The 12,125-nt window shown below is 35.4% G+C and overlaps 1 protein-coding gene across 1 annotated transcript in view; it reads left to right on the forward strand.

The window, feature by feature from the left end:
• The first annotated feature begins 3,842 nt into the window (after positions 1-3,842).
• Positions 3,843-12,125, forward strand: part of bhlhe40 (basic helix-loop-helix family, member e40) — a 9,982-nt gene continuing 1,699 nt past the window's right edge. The window contains exons 1-5 of the mRNA XM_062046077.1: positions 3,843-4,269; positions 4,376-4,439; positions 4,532-4,639; positions 6,645-6,768; positions 10,343-12,125. The exon at positions 10,343-12,125 is cut by the window's right edge and continues 1,699 nt beyond it. Of these exons, the coding sequence (XP_061902061.1) occupies positions 3,923-4,269; positions 4,376-4,439; positions 4,532-4,639; positions 6,645-6,768; positions 10,343-11,082 (1,383 nt within the window). The 5' untranslated portion in view covers positions 3,843-3,922 and the 3' untranslated portion in view covers positions 11,083-12,125. The remainder of the gene's footprint in view (positions 4,270-4,375; positions 4,440-4,531; positions 4,640-6,644; positions 6,769-10,342) is intronic.

Raw genomic sequence — 12,125 nt, forward strand, 5'->3', positions numbered from 1 at the left:
TAAAAAAAAACATTTAAAAAGGGAAATAATACCTTGATTAAATAACATTAATGAATGCATACTGGATTAAAAAAATACCAACACTGTGTAATGAGAAAATACAGAATGTAATAAAATTTGTGCATGATTAAGTGAATAAATATATGATATTAGAGCTACATTCAAGAACCAGTTATATCAGGCATTGTTAATAGCTTCATAAAAAAGGTATACATTTATGAATTAATGATATCAGACACTGGTATTAATTTCGCAATTAAGCAATACATTCAGGAATAGATTATATCAGACACGCGTGAGTCAAATGTTGTTTTCATTAGTTCAGTAATAAAGAAATAGCCTGCATTCAGAAATAAATGATATCAGAATTGTATTAGTTCAATAATAAAGGAATAAATCCAAGAATAAAACATAGACACTGGTATTAGTGAAGGAATACATTTGCATGCATAATAAAAGACACAAGTATTAATTTTATAGAAAAGCAATACATTTAGAATAAGGTGATATCAGACACGTGTTTTAGTTTAATAATAAAGGAATACATCCAGGAATAAAACATATCAGACACTGGTAATAGCGTATTAGTGAAGGAATACATTTGCATGCATAATAAGATGCTGGTATTAATTTTATTATAAAGCAAAACATTCATTAATGTATGATATCAGACACTTGTTTTAGTTCAATAATAAATGAATACATTCAGGAATAAATTATATCCGACACTGGTATTAGTTTCTTAATAAATAAATACATTTAATGATGCATAATATAAGACATTGATATAAATAAAGGAATACATTTAGATGCATAGTAAAAGACACCAGTATTGGTTTCATAATAAAGCAATACATTCAGGAATAGGTGATATCAGACACTTGTATTAGTTCAATAATAAAGGAATAAATACAGGAATAAAACATATCAGACAGTGGTATTAGTGTATTAGTGAAGGAATACATTTGCATGCATAATAAAAGACACCAATATTAATTTGATAATAAAGCAATACATTCTGATATCAGACACTTGTTTTAATTCAATAATAAATCATATCAGACACTGGTATTAGTTCATTAAAAAATAAATACATTTAATGATGCACAATATAAGACATTGATATTAATAAAGGAATACATTTAGATGCATAGTGAAAGACACCAGTATTGGTTTCATAATAAAGCAATACAATCAGGAATAGGTGATATCAGACACTTGTTTTAGTTTATTAATAATAAAGGAATAAATCCAAGAGTAAAACATATCAGACACTGGTATTAGTGTATTAGTGAAGGAATACATTTGCATGCATAATAAAAGACACCAGTATTAATGTTATAATAAAGCAATACATTCTGGAATAGGTGATATCAGGCACTTGTTTTAGTTCACTAATAAATTGATACATACAGGAATACATGATATCAGACACTGGTATTAGTTTATTAATAAAGAAATACATCTAATGATGCATAATTTAAGACATTGATATCAATAAAGAAATACAGTTGGGTGCATAGTAAAAGACACCAGTATTGATGTCATAATAAAGCAATACATTCAGGAATAGGTGATATCAGACACTTTTTTTAGTTTAATAAAGGAATAAGTCCTAGAGTAAAACATATCAGAAACTGGTAGGAGTGTATTAGTATGGCAATACATTTGCATGCATAATAAAAGACACCAGTATTAATTTTATAATAAAGCAATACATTCTGGAATAGGTGATATCAAACACTGGTATTAGTTTATTAATAAAGCAATACATTTAATGATGCATAATAAAAGACATTGATATTAATAAAGGAATACATATGGATGCATAATAAAAGACACCAGTATTGGTGTCATAATAAAGCAATACATTCAGGAATAGGTGATATCAGACACTTATTTTAGTTTAATAAAAAAGGAATAAACCCAAGAGTAAAACTTATCAAACACCGTATTAGTGAAGGAATACATTTACATGCATAATAAAAGACACCAGCATTAATTTTATGATGAAGCAATACATTCTGGAAGAGGTGATATCAGACACTTGTTTTAGTTCAATAATAAATTAATACATTCAGTAATAAATGATATCAGACACTGGTATTAGTTTATTAATAAATAAATACATTTAATGATGCATAATTTAAGACATTGATATCAATAAAGAAATACAGTTGGATGCATAGTAAAAGACACCAGTATTGGTGTCATAATAAAGCAATATATTCAGGAATAGGTGATATCAGACACTTGTTTTAGTTTAATAATAAAGGAATAAATCCTAGAGTAAAACATATCAGAAACTGGTATTAGTGTATTAGTGAAGGAATACATTTGCATGCATAATAAAAGATACCAGTATTAATTTTATGATAAAGCAATACATTCAGGAATAGGTGATATCAGACACTTGTTTTAGTTCACTAATAAATTGATACATACAGGAATAAATTATATAGGACACTGGTATTAGTTTATTAATAAATAAATACATTTAATGATGCATATTATACAACATTTATATTAACAAAGGAATACATTTGCATGCATAATAAAAGACACCAATATAAATTTTATGATAAAGCAATACATTCTGGAATAGGTGGTATCAGACAGTTCAATAATAAATGAATACATTCAGGAATAAATGATATCGGACACTGGAATGAGTTTATTAATAAAGAAATACATTTAATGAGGCATAATATAAGACATTGATATTAGTCTCATACTAAAGCAATACATTCAGGAATTAATGATATCAGGCACTGATCTTAATTTATTAATAAATAAATACATAATATAAGACACTAGTATTAGTTTCATAATGAAGCAATACATTTAGGAATTCTTAATATCAGGCACTTAGGCATATATACATACCAGGTATGTGTATCAGTTCCATATTAAAGAAAGAATACAATACATCACATACTTGTATCGGTTCAATAACAAATACATTTGGGAATAAATGATACCAGATACTTGTATTAGTTTAATAATGAAGAAATTAATTTAAGCATAAATATTATATGGATCAGGAATAAATTGTATATGATCATTGTATTAGTTCAATAATAAAGGAATACATTCAAGAGTGAATGATATCAAACACTGGTATTAATTTAATACGGACAACATGCAATAATAATACATCCTTTTAGATAATGCTATTAATTCAATTCAGGATTACATCGATATAAAATAAGATAGTTGTCAGTATCAACCATGTAAACATATAATATATTTCAGTGCACGGTCACGTGTGTCGCGAACAACAACAACAAAAAAACACGTTTGAAGTGTCTTGCTCCACTTTCCCGCCCGTGGACACAATCGGCTTTGTACGCCGTGTCCGAGGCGGAGGGGAGCGTGGCGGTACACGAGACACTGCTCCCGTGGGTGCAGATTAGGCGCTGCGGTGGGGAGGGAGGGAGAGTGGGGGCGGATCGAGCCGAACATCGACACCGGGGGCTCGTATCGACAGTGGCGTGAGGAGGGACGGTCCAAATATCGACATCGCGGGTAGTATCGTTGTCAAACTGGTGGCTCATATTCCAGATATCAAAACCGGGCGTCGTATCGATATCAAGTCAATACTGGTGGGAGGCGATCTTATATTTTCCAGTGTGGATCGATTCAAATGTCAACATCGATACTGAGGTAAGAATATTTTCCCAGGCGCATGTTTTGTCAAGAAAAGAAAAAAAAAGGTATCCACGTCCTTTATTTACTTGGTATCGGGTCGACGACAACATGTGCAGTATCGAACACCCCTTGTGGAGATTTTTTTTTTTTTTTTTTTTTTTTAAGAGCGTGTGCGTGGGGAGGGAGGGCGGGGCACTTGAAAGCACCGTCCGACACGTGAGCTTCATGTGACTCGACGGCACAGCGTGTGCACGTACGTGCCCGCAGTCACATGACCTGCACACACACACACACACACACACGCCCATTAGACACTCACACACACTCCACGGAAGAAGCTCTCCTGCTCATAACAGTCCGCACCTTAAACGGCGACAACACACTTTGGAGTCCGGGCTGCTCTCCGGGGAACTTTTTAATTTTCGCGCGTGTTTTTTCCCCCACTCTCTCACTGCAAAAAGTGCAACAACTCTCCACACTTGGATCGTGTTTTTTTCTTGAAGTATTTACTTTGAGTTGTAAGAAGTTTATTGCAGCCAACATGGAAGGGATTACGAGGGCGCAACCGCCGCCATGTGCGGCAAAACACTCCTCACTGGATATGACGGACATGCAAGGGTGAGGTTTTTTTCTTTAATATATATTAAAAAATATGAATTAAAAAAAAAAAAAAATTTATATTTTTTTACAAAATCTAATTCGAATTCATCTTCTCTTCCAAAAGAATGGACTTTCCGATTTATGTATATAAATCCAGGAGAGGCATGAAGCGAGTGGACGAGAACAAGGTACGTCTGAAAGTTTGTCACCGGACATTTAATGCGCTTTTATTTTGGGGAATGAAAAAAAAAAGATGTTTACTTCCGTGGCTCACCTGCAGGACACGTACAAGCTGCCGCATCGATTAATCGAGAAAAAAAGGCGAGACAGGATCAATGAATGCATTGCACAACTGAAGGATTTGCTGCCGGAGCACCTTAAGCTTACAGTGAGTATTTAATTTAAAAAAGCATTTTATTTTTTCATCTAATTTACATTATAGTTAGGGATGTCCGATAAATGCTTTAAAATGTAATATCGGAAATTATCGGTATAGGTTTTTTAAATTTTTTTTTAGTTTTATTTTTTTTTTTTTAATAAATTAAATCAACATAAAAAACACAAGATACACTTACAATTAGTGCACCAACCCAAAAAACCTCCCTCCCCCATTCACACTCATTCACACAAAAGGGTTGTTTCTTTCTGTTATTAATATTCTGGTTCCTACATTATATATCAATATATATCAATACAGTCTGCAAGGGATACAGTCCGTAAGCACACATGATTGTGCGTGCTGCTGGTCCACTAATAGTACTAACCTTTAACAGTTAATTTTACTAATTTTCATTAATTACTAGTTTCTATGTAACTGTTTTAAAATATTGTTTTACTTTATTTTCTATTCAAGAAATTTTTTATTTATCTTATTTTATTAATTTTTTTTTAAAAGGACCTTATCTTCACCATACCTGGTTGTCCAAATTAGGCATAATAATGTGTTAATTCCACGACTGTATATATCGGTATCGGTTGATATCGGTATCGGTAATTAAAGAGTTGGACAATATCGGATATCGGCAAAAAGCCATTATTGGACATCCCTGATTATAAGACTATTGCTGGGAAAAAAAATGATGAATGCATTAGATTTTTGTAAATTAATGTTTTGTCAATTTTCTATATATATATATCAATATATATCAATAATATATATCAATACAGTCTGCAAGGGATACAGTCCGTAAGCACACATGATTGTGCGTGCTGCTGGTCCACTAATAGTACTAACCTTTAACAGTTAATTTTACTCATTTTCATTAATTACTAGTTTCTATGTAACTTTTTTTATATTGTTTTACTTTCTTTTTTATTCAAGAAAATGTTTTTAATTTATTTATCTTATTTTATTTTATAAAAAATTTTTTAAATGACCTTATCTTCACCATACCTGCTTGTCCAAATTAGGCATAATAATGTGTTAATTCCACGACTGTATGTATCGGTTGATATCGGTATCGGTAATTAAAGAGTTGGACAATATCGGAATATCTGATATCGGCAAAAAGCCATTATCGGACATCCCTAATTATAATACTATTGCTGGAGAAAAAAAAGATGAATGCATTAGATTTTTGTAAATTAATAAGTTTTGTCGATTTTCTAAATGTATTTTATTTATTTATTTATTAAATGTTCGGGCTTGAATGGGAATGGCGTGGCTTCCCACACTGGAAAAACTGAAATCTAAGTAAGATTAAATATCTCAAATAAGGGTGATATTTGCTAATTTTCTGTCTCATAAGATAATTATTCTCACTAAGCAGATTTTAAGTTAGTGTTTTACTTGTTTTAAGGGTTTTGGTCCTAAATTATCTCTGTAAGATATTACAGCTTGTAGCTGAGATGTGATGACCTATATTGAGTAAAACATGCTTGAAACTAGAATATCAACTGTTGCAAAGCTGTGTCATCAACACTCACAAGTATAAAACTACTTTTTTAAAGTAATCATTTCTTACTTCAAGCATGAAAAAAAAAATCATGATCCCGAGCGCATATCATTATGTCAAGATAATGGCACTAGCATTTACTTAATTTAAGAATATTTTTCAACATATTGAGCAAAAAGGTCTCTTTTTCTACCAAGAAAAGTGCACTTGTTATTAGTGACAATATACTTATTTTAAGGTAGTTTTAGGTTCATTGAGGTTAGATCATTTTACTTGTTTTGGAAAGTCTTGACAAGCCGAATGTTCTTGTTCTATTGGCAGATAATTTTGCTTAGTTCAAATAAAATACCCCTAATTTTTGTATTTTTTTCCCTTGTTTTTGAACACTGACTTCTAGCAGTGCAGGGGGTGCTCTGAGGCCCGTCCTGGTGTTGGGGCTGCAGAATGCGGTTACATAAGCGAGATCAACATTCTTATCCAAGGTCTTCCTGTTTTTAGACGCTGGGTCATTTGGAGAAAGCGGTGGTGCTGGAGCTCACGCTCAAACACGTCAAAGCCTTGAGTGGCGTGCTGGAGCAGCAGCAGAAGAAGATCGCGGAGCTGCAGAACGACCTGCAGATAAGTAAGTGTGGGACGGTACCTTTTGCACGGCACGGAGGAAATTGAGCCATCAACTGTACTTGTTTATCTTCCATGTGAATAAACCGCTCGTTTCTTTATAAACAATATAATTTTATGCTCTTCAACCCTTAGAAGTCCAGGGTAGGATCAATTAATTTTGCATACTTTTAATGGATTGTGCAGCGTGAAGTACGACTGCACAATTATGGCCAAAATAAATAATACAAAATAACAACGATCGGTGGTTCTCTGGAATTTTTTTCTCCAAGTACCACCTCAGAAAATACTTGGCTCTCCGAGTACCGCCGTAACGCCCGACATTGAAATACAGTAGCGTGGTAGACCTAAGTATTCATTAAAAACAAGTATATTTAATATTTCTGGGCCACTGCGACTATTTGAACAGTAACACTGTGTTTGGGTATAGGAAAATAAAACGCTTTGTTCAAGTGATTCTTTGGCGTACCACTAGATGGGAGTTTCAAAATCACTTTGTTGGGTAAAACGGTGTTTACACGTGGAGGTGACGTCATGTCATTTGTAATAAAATAGTGCAATAAAAGGGCTAAATAAGCGTCATCCATGTATTTAGAAACAAATATTTGTGTTTTTGATAATTATTTTTTTCCTACATTTCTTAACCTAATCATGCATTTCAATGTCAAAATACAAAATATATATATATTTAGTGTAGTAATTGTACACGCGGGAAATAGTCCAGTCCCGGGTTTTATACACATGCTCAGATTTAGGGCTGCAACTAACAACTAATTTGATAATCGATTAATCTGTCGATTATTACTTCGATTAATCGATTGATGATCAGATAATATAGACAAACTACATTTCTATCCTTTCCAGTATTTTATTGAAAAAAACAAAAACAGCATACTGGCACCATACTTATTTTGATTATTGTTTCTCAGCTGTTTGTAAATGTTGCAGTTTATAAATAAAGGTTTATAAAAATAAAAAAGTAGCCTCTGCGCATGCGCATAGCATAGATCCAACGAATCGATGACTAAATTAATTGTTTAACTATTTTTATTATCGATTTTAATGGATTTAATCGATTAGTTGTTGCAGCCCTACTCAGATGCAGAGGGTGCTATAGTGAGCACTCAACAAAAAAAGTGTTTATGAGTCTGTGGTCACGGAGCTCTGTGCACATAAACAATGGCCTACGGCGTGGGCGGATGGGGCCTTTGTTGGTCTTTCTCCGCTGCGGACTGTGAAAGTGATTGATTTGATATGCAGCGACGCCTGCTTTTAAAAATGTTAACACTGCAGACAGGGCGCATAATTTTACCACAAACATATTCCTAACCCCTTCCTGTTCTGTCACTGATAAGAATATAATAAATATTGTTGTCTCCCGTGGCACACGGTGTTAGTGCTGGGCGGGCGATTTGTCATACGGGGATCCAATCCCGGGTCGTGTTGTTCTCGCGACATGTTGCAGCTTTGTTACATTTGTTATTTTGCACTAAAAGCATAAATTACTGAACCATGTATTTCCCATGAATTCATTTAGTACCAAACATGCATCAAATTCAATCAATCACAATGTATTTACAGTATATACAGTAGCACAGCTGCTGTATGTGTATGTATGTATATATATATATATATATATATATATATATATATATTTTTTTTTTTTTTAAGATGTTTTGTTTTTAACTACTCTTGTATCCTTTTAAACTCTGTAGCACTTTGAGATTGACAAATGTAAAGCGCTCTACAAATTAAATGTATTATTATTATTATTAGCACTATTGACAAAAAAAACATGGATTGAGGAAGGACACTTTTGAGTCCACACTGGACAATAACAAAAAAAATTAAGTTATTTTTTTTAAATATGTAAAAAATTAAAATACTTGATTAATAAAAGCATAAACTAGTGAGAATGATAAAAGTAATATTTGCAATAAATAAGACAGATTTTAAATTTAAGTTGTATGCCGTTAAATGTAAATTTAAATCCAAGTTTGATTTTAAACAAATATAAAAATGTTTGACATAAATATTAAAATGTGATTTATTTTTTTTGTTATTAAAATTATGATGACACTCAATTAAAAATTGTGATTAGGGCTGTAGCTATCACTTTTTTTAGTAACATTTTATTGACTATTTTAGTAATCATGTAATCTTTAAAATGTTTTGTGATTATACTGTAGCCTCAATGGGTTTTGTAAGGAAAATAGTTTAAGTTAGTTAGAGTAGGGAAGAGATTTATTTAGCCCTTGGGTGGGTTAATCATTTTGCAATGCAGTCTGCTGAAAATGATGGAAAGCAACATAGCATACATAGCAACTGACGCTGTGGTCGCAGTTGGAATTGGCACAAAACACATTTTAAGATTATCAACACTCTACTGCCATCTGGTGGCTGAAGTGGATAGTGTAACCCCCCACCCCCCAATTCGTTACGTTTCATGTTTCAGGTAAAACTGTGACAAATAAGGTCATATGAATCTCCTTTCTACTTTAAAAAATGTATTCTGCTTGCCATAACGTTTATTCATTTCAACATTGAAATTGCACTTTTATCAAATGTGCATTTTTCTCCTTTTATTGAATTTCTGCTGTTTTCTACCAAATGTGCGCTCTATTGCAGCGGCCGTGCGGACACTATGTCCGCGTATTTAAAGTTCCACGCACTTCATGTGATGTGGATTAAATACATTTTCATGAGTTACACTCATTAAAAAATTAATCGGAGCAAAAGAATATAAATTAAAGCTTTTTTAAAAATGTAATCGATAAACTGTTGCAGCCCTAATTACCGTATTTTTTGGACTGGTATATAAGCCGCACCCACTAAAAAAATGTTTTTTTAAATGCTACTTTGAGTTATTTATGTAACACGGCAGTAAAACGGCTGGTCAAACAAAACAGAAGCTATTAACTGCAGAAACTAGCTCTCCAATCAGCTAAACAAACTCAATAACTCCACGGTGAAGCTTTGGGGAATTTACAAAAAGAACGCCATTGTTAGTTAATACTAACGCAGACACTCTCAAACGTGTTAGCATATTAGCTAATGCTAACGACAGTGGCTTGATTACATTACTATAGCACGTACAAATATGCATGAAAACACTCCTACAGGCATCACACATGGGACGGTTTAGTTACTATGAATAGTTTTAGTTATATTGTAAAACTTACAAACGCTGATTGGAGTGATGAATGAATCCATAGGAGTAGAAACGCTATTGACGACGAGTAGACGGAACAGCACTTGTACTTCCGGTTCAAGGCACGAAATACGAAGTCCATTTTCAACCTGCAGTGAGCGAACTTGTCCAAAAGGCGACGCCGTAGCACAAACAATAAAACACCTTTTCAGTACGTGTGTCGGTGTTACGACTACGTAAGTGTGTTGAATATACATTACGGTCTTTAGCGAAGAAAAATCCATAGATTAGCCGCACCTTTGTATAAGCCGCAGGGGTCAAAGCTTGGGGGAAAAAGTAGCGGCTTGTAGGTTGGAAAATACAGTAAAATTTGATGACTCCTAAGAGTTACGATACTCTTTCTAACTCCGTGCCTTTCTTTGAGCAGCTGACCATGGCGGTGACGGCCCAGAGATCAGCGAGCAGATGTTCCGCTCAGGATTCCATCTGTGCGCCAAGGAGGTCCTCCACTACCTGGCGGGCCAAGACGCCAGTCGGGACCTGGCGCCGTCCCACGTCATCAGCCACATCCACAAGGTCGCTTCCGAGGTCCTCCAGCAGCGAGGCGACGCCGCCCCCCAGAGCTCGGAGAAACCGACGCAATGTGCCGACCAGGCCCCGAGATCCGCCGAGGGCGCGGCCAGGAACTGTGTCCCCGTCATCCGAAGGACTTACCCCAACGGGACGGGGGAGCAGAGCGGCAGCGACACGGACACCGACAGCGGCTACGGGGGCGAACACGACAAGCGCGACGCCAAAGCGCGGTGGTCGGACAGCCGCAGGAAGGACGGGGAAGCGAAACGGACAGTCGACAGCATCAAGAACGAGGGGGAGGAGCCCGGCGCCAAGAGGACGAGGTTTGACTCCGAAGACGCCCCGACGTCCGGCGGCGGCCCCGGCAGCTACGGGACTTTCTCGCCCAATCAGCAGCGGCCGCTCTGCCTCCCCTTCTACCTCCTCCCTCCCGCCGCCGCCGCGTACCTGCCCTTGCTGGAGAAGTGCTGGTACCCGGCGGGCATGCCGGCCGTCTACCCCGGCGTGGCAGACGCGCTGACCATGGACCCTCCTGTCCTCCACAAAGCTTTCAAACAGCACACCCCGCCTTTAACCTCGGACGCCAAAGAGTAGCAGACCTCCCGCGTTAGCGTGATGGGACACGAAAGTCGTAGAAGAAGACAAACTGTCACTGGCTGTGCTCAGATGGCGCTCCGGAACACTGTGGAACCGTGACGACGGGTGTGCTTAAAGGATTTACTTCTGGTTTTTGGACCACTTTTGTGTTGAATGTTAACCCAGAATGTAAGGGACATAGAAGCCCCGCCCCCATCCTACAAAAAAAAACTTTAGAGTAGGGATGTTCCGATGCTGCCGATCACGATACCGACCATCCATGAGTAAGATACCAACACCGATCACATGTATCAACTGTACATTTTTCTATTATATCAAGTACTATTGACAGTTTTAACAATATCAACCAAATATTTCAACTAGTTCTTTATTCTCTTTTTTTTTTACATACAATTGTCAATAGAGCAAGATAACTAAACAATAATGAAAAACTATTGATCGATTGAAACTTTTATTAGTAGATTGCACAGTACAGTACATATTCCGTACAATTGACCACTAAATGGTAACACCCGAATACATTTTTCAACTTGTTTAAGTCGGGCTCTACGTTAATCAATTCATGGTAAACTACTACTATCTGCTATTCATTTAAACCAGGGGTGTCAAACTCATTTTAGATGGGGGGGCCACATGGAGAAAAATCTACTCCCAAGTGGGCCGGACTGGTAAAATCACGGCACGATAACTTAAAAATAAAAACAACTTCAGATCTTTGTTTAAAAACAGAACAAGCACATTCTGTAAATGTACAAATCATAATGATGTTGTTGGTGGGGTTTTTTTACACTTAAATGTTGCGGTTAATAGTATTCTATCTTTATTTGTTGTTATTTATATGTTTTGAATAAATTATGTCACAATGTTCATCAGTCAACTCATTGGTGTTAATTTTCAATCTATCAAGATAAATGACAGTATGTTATTTACGTAGTTTGATCATTTTCCTCGACCGATGTACTAACATCACATGGTTTATTTTGCCCATACCGTATTTTTCGGAGTATAAGTCGCACAGGCTGAAAATGCATAATAAAGAA

Source organism: Entelurus aequoreus, linkage group LG01, assembly GCF_033978785.1.
Source record: "Entelurus aequoreus isolate RoL-2023_Sb linkage group LG01, RoL_Eaeq_v1.1, whole genome shotgun sequence".
NCBI classification, from domain to species: Eukaryota; Metazoa; Chordata; class Actinopteri; order Syngnathiformes; family Syngnathidae; genus Entelurus; species Entelurus aequoreus.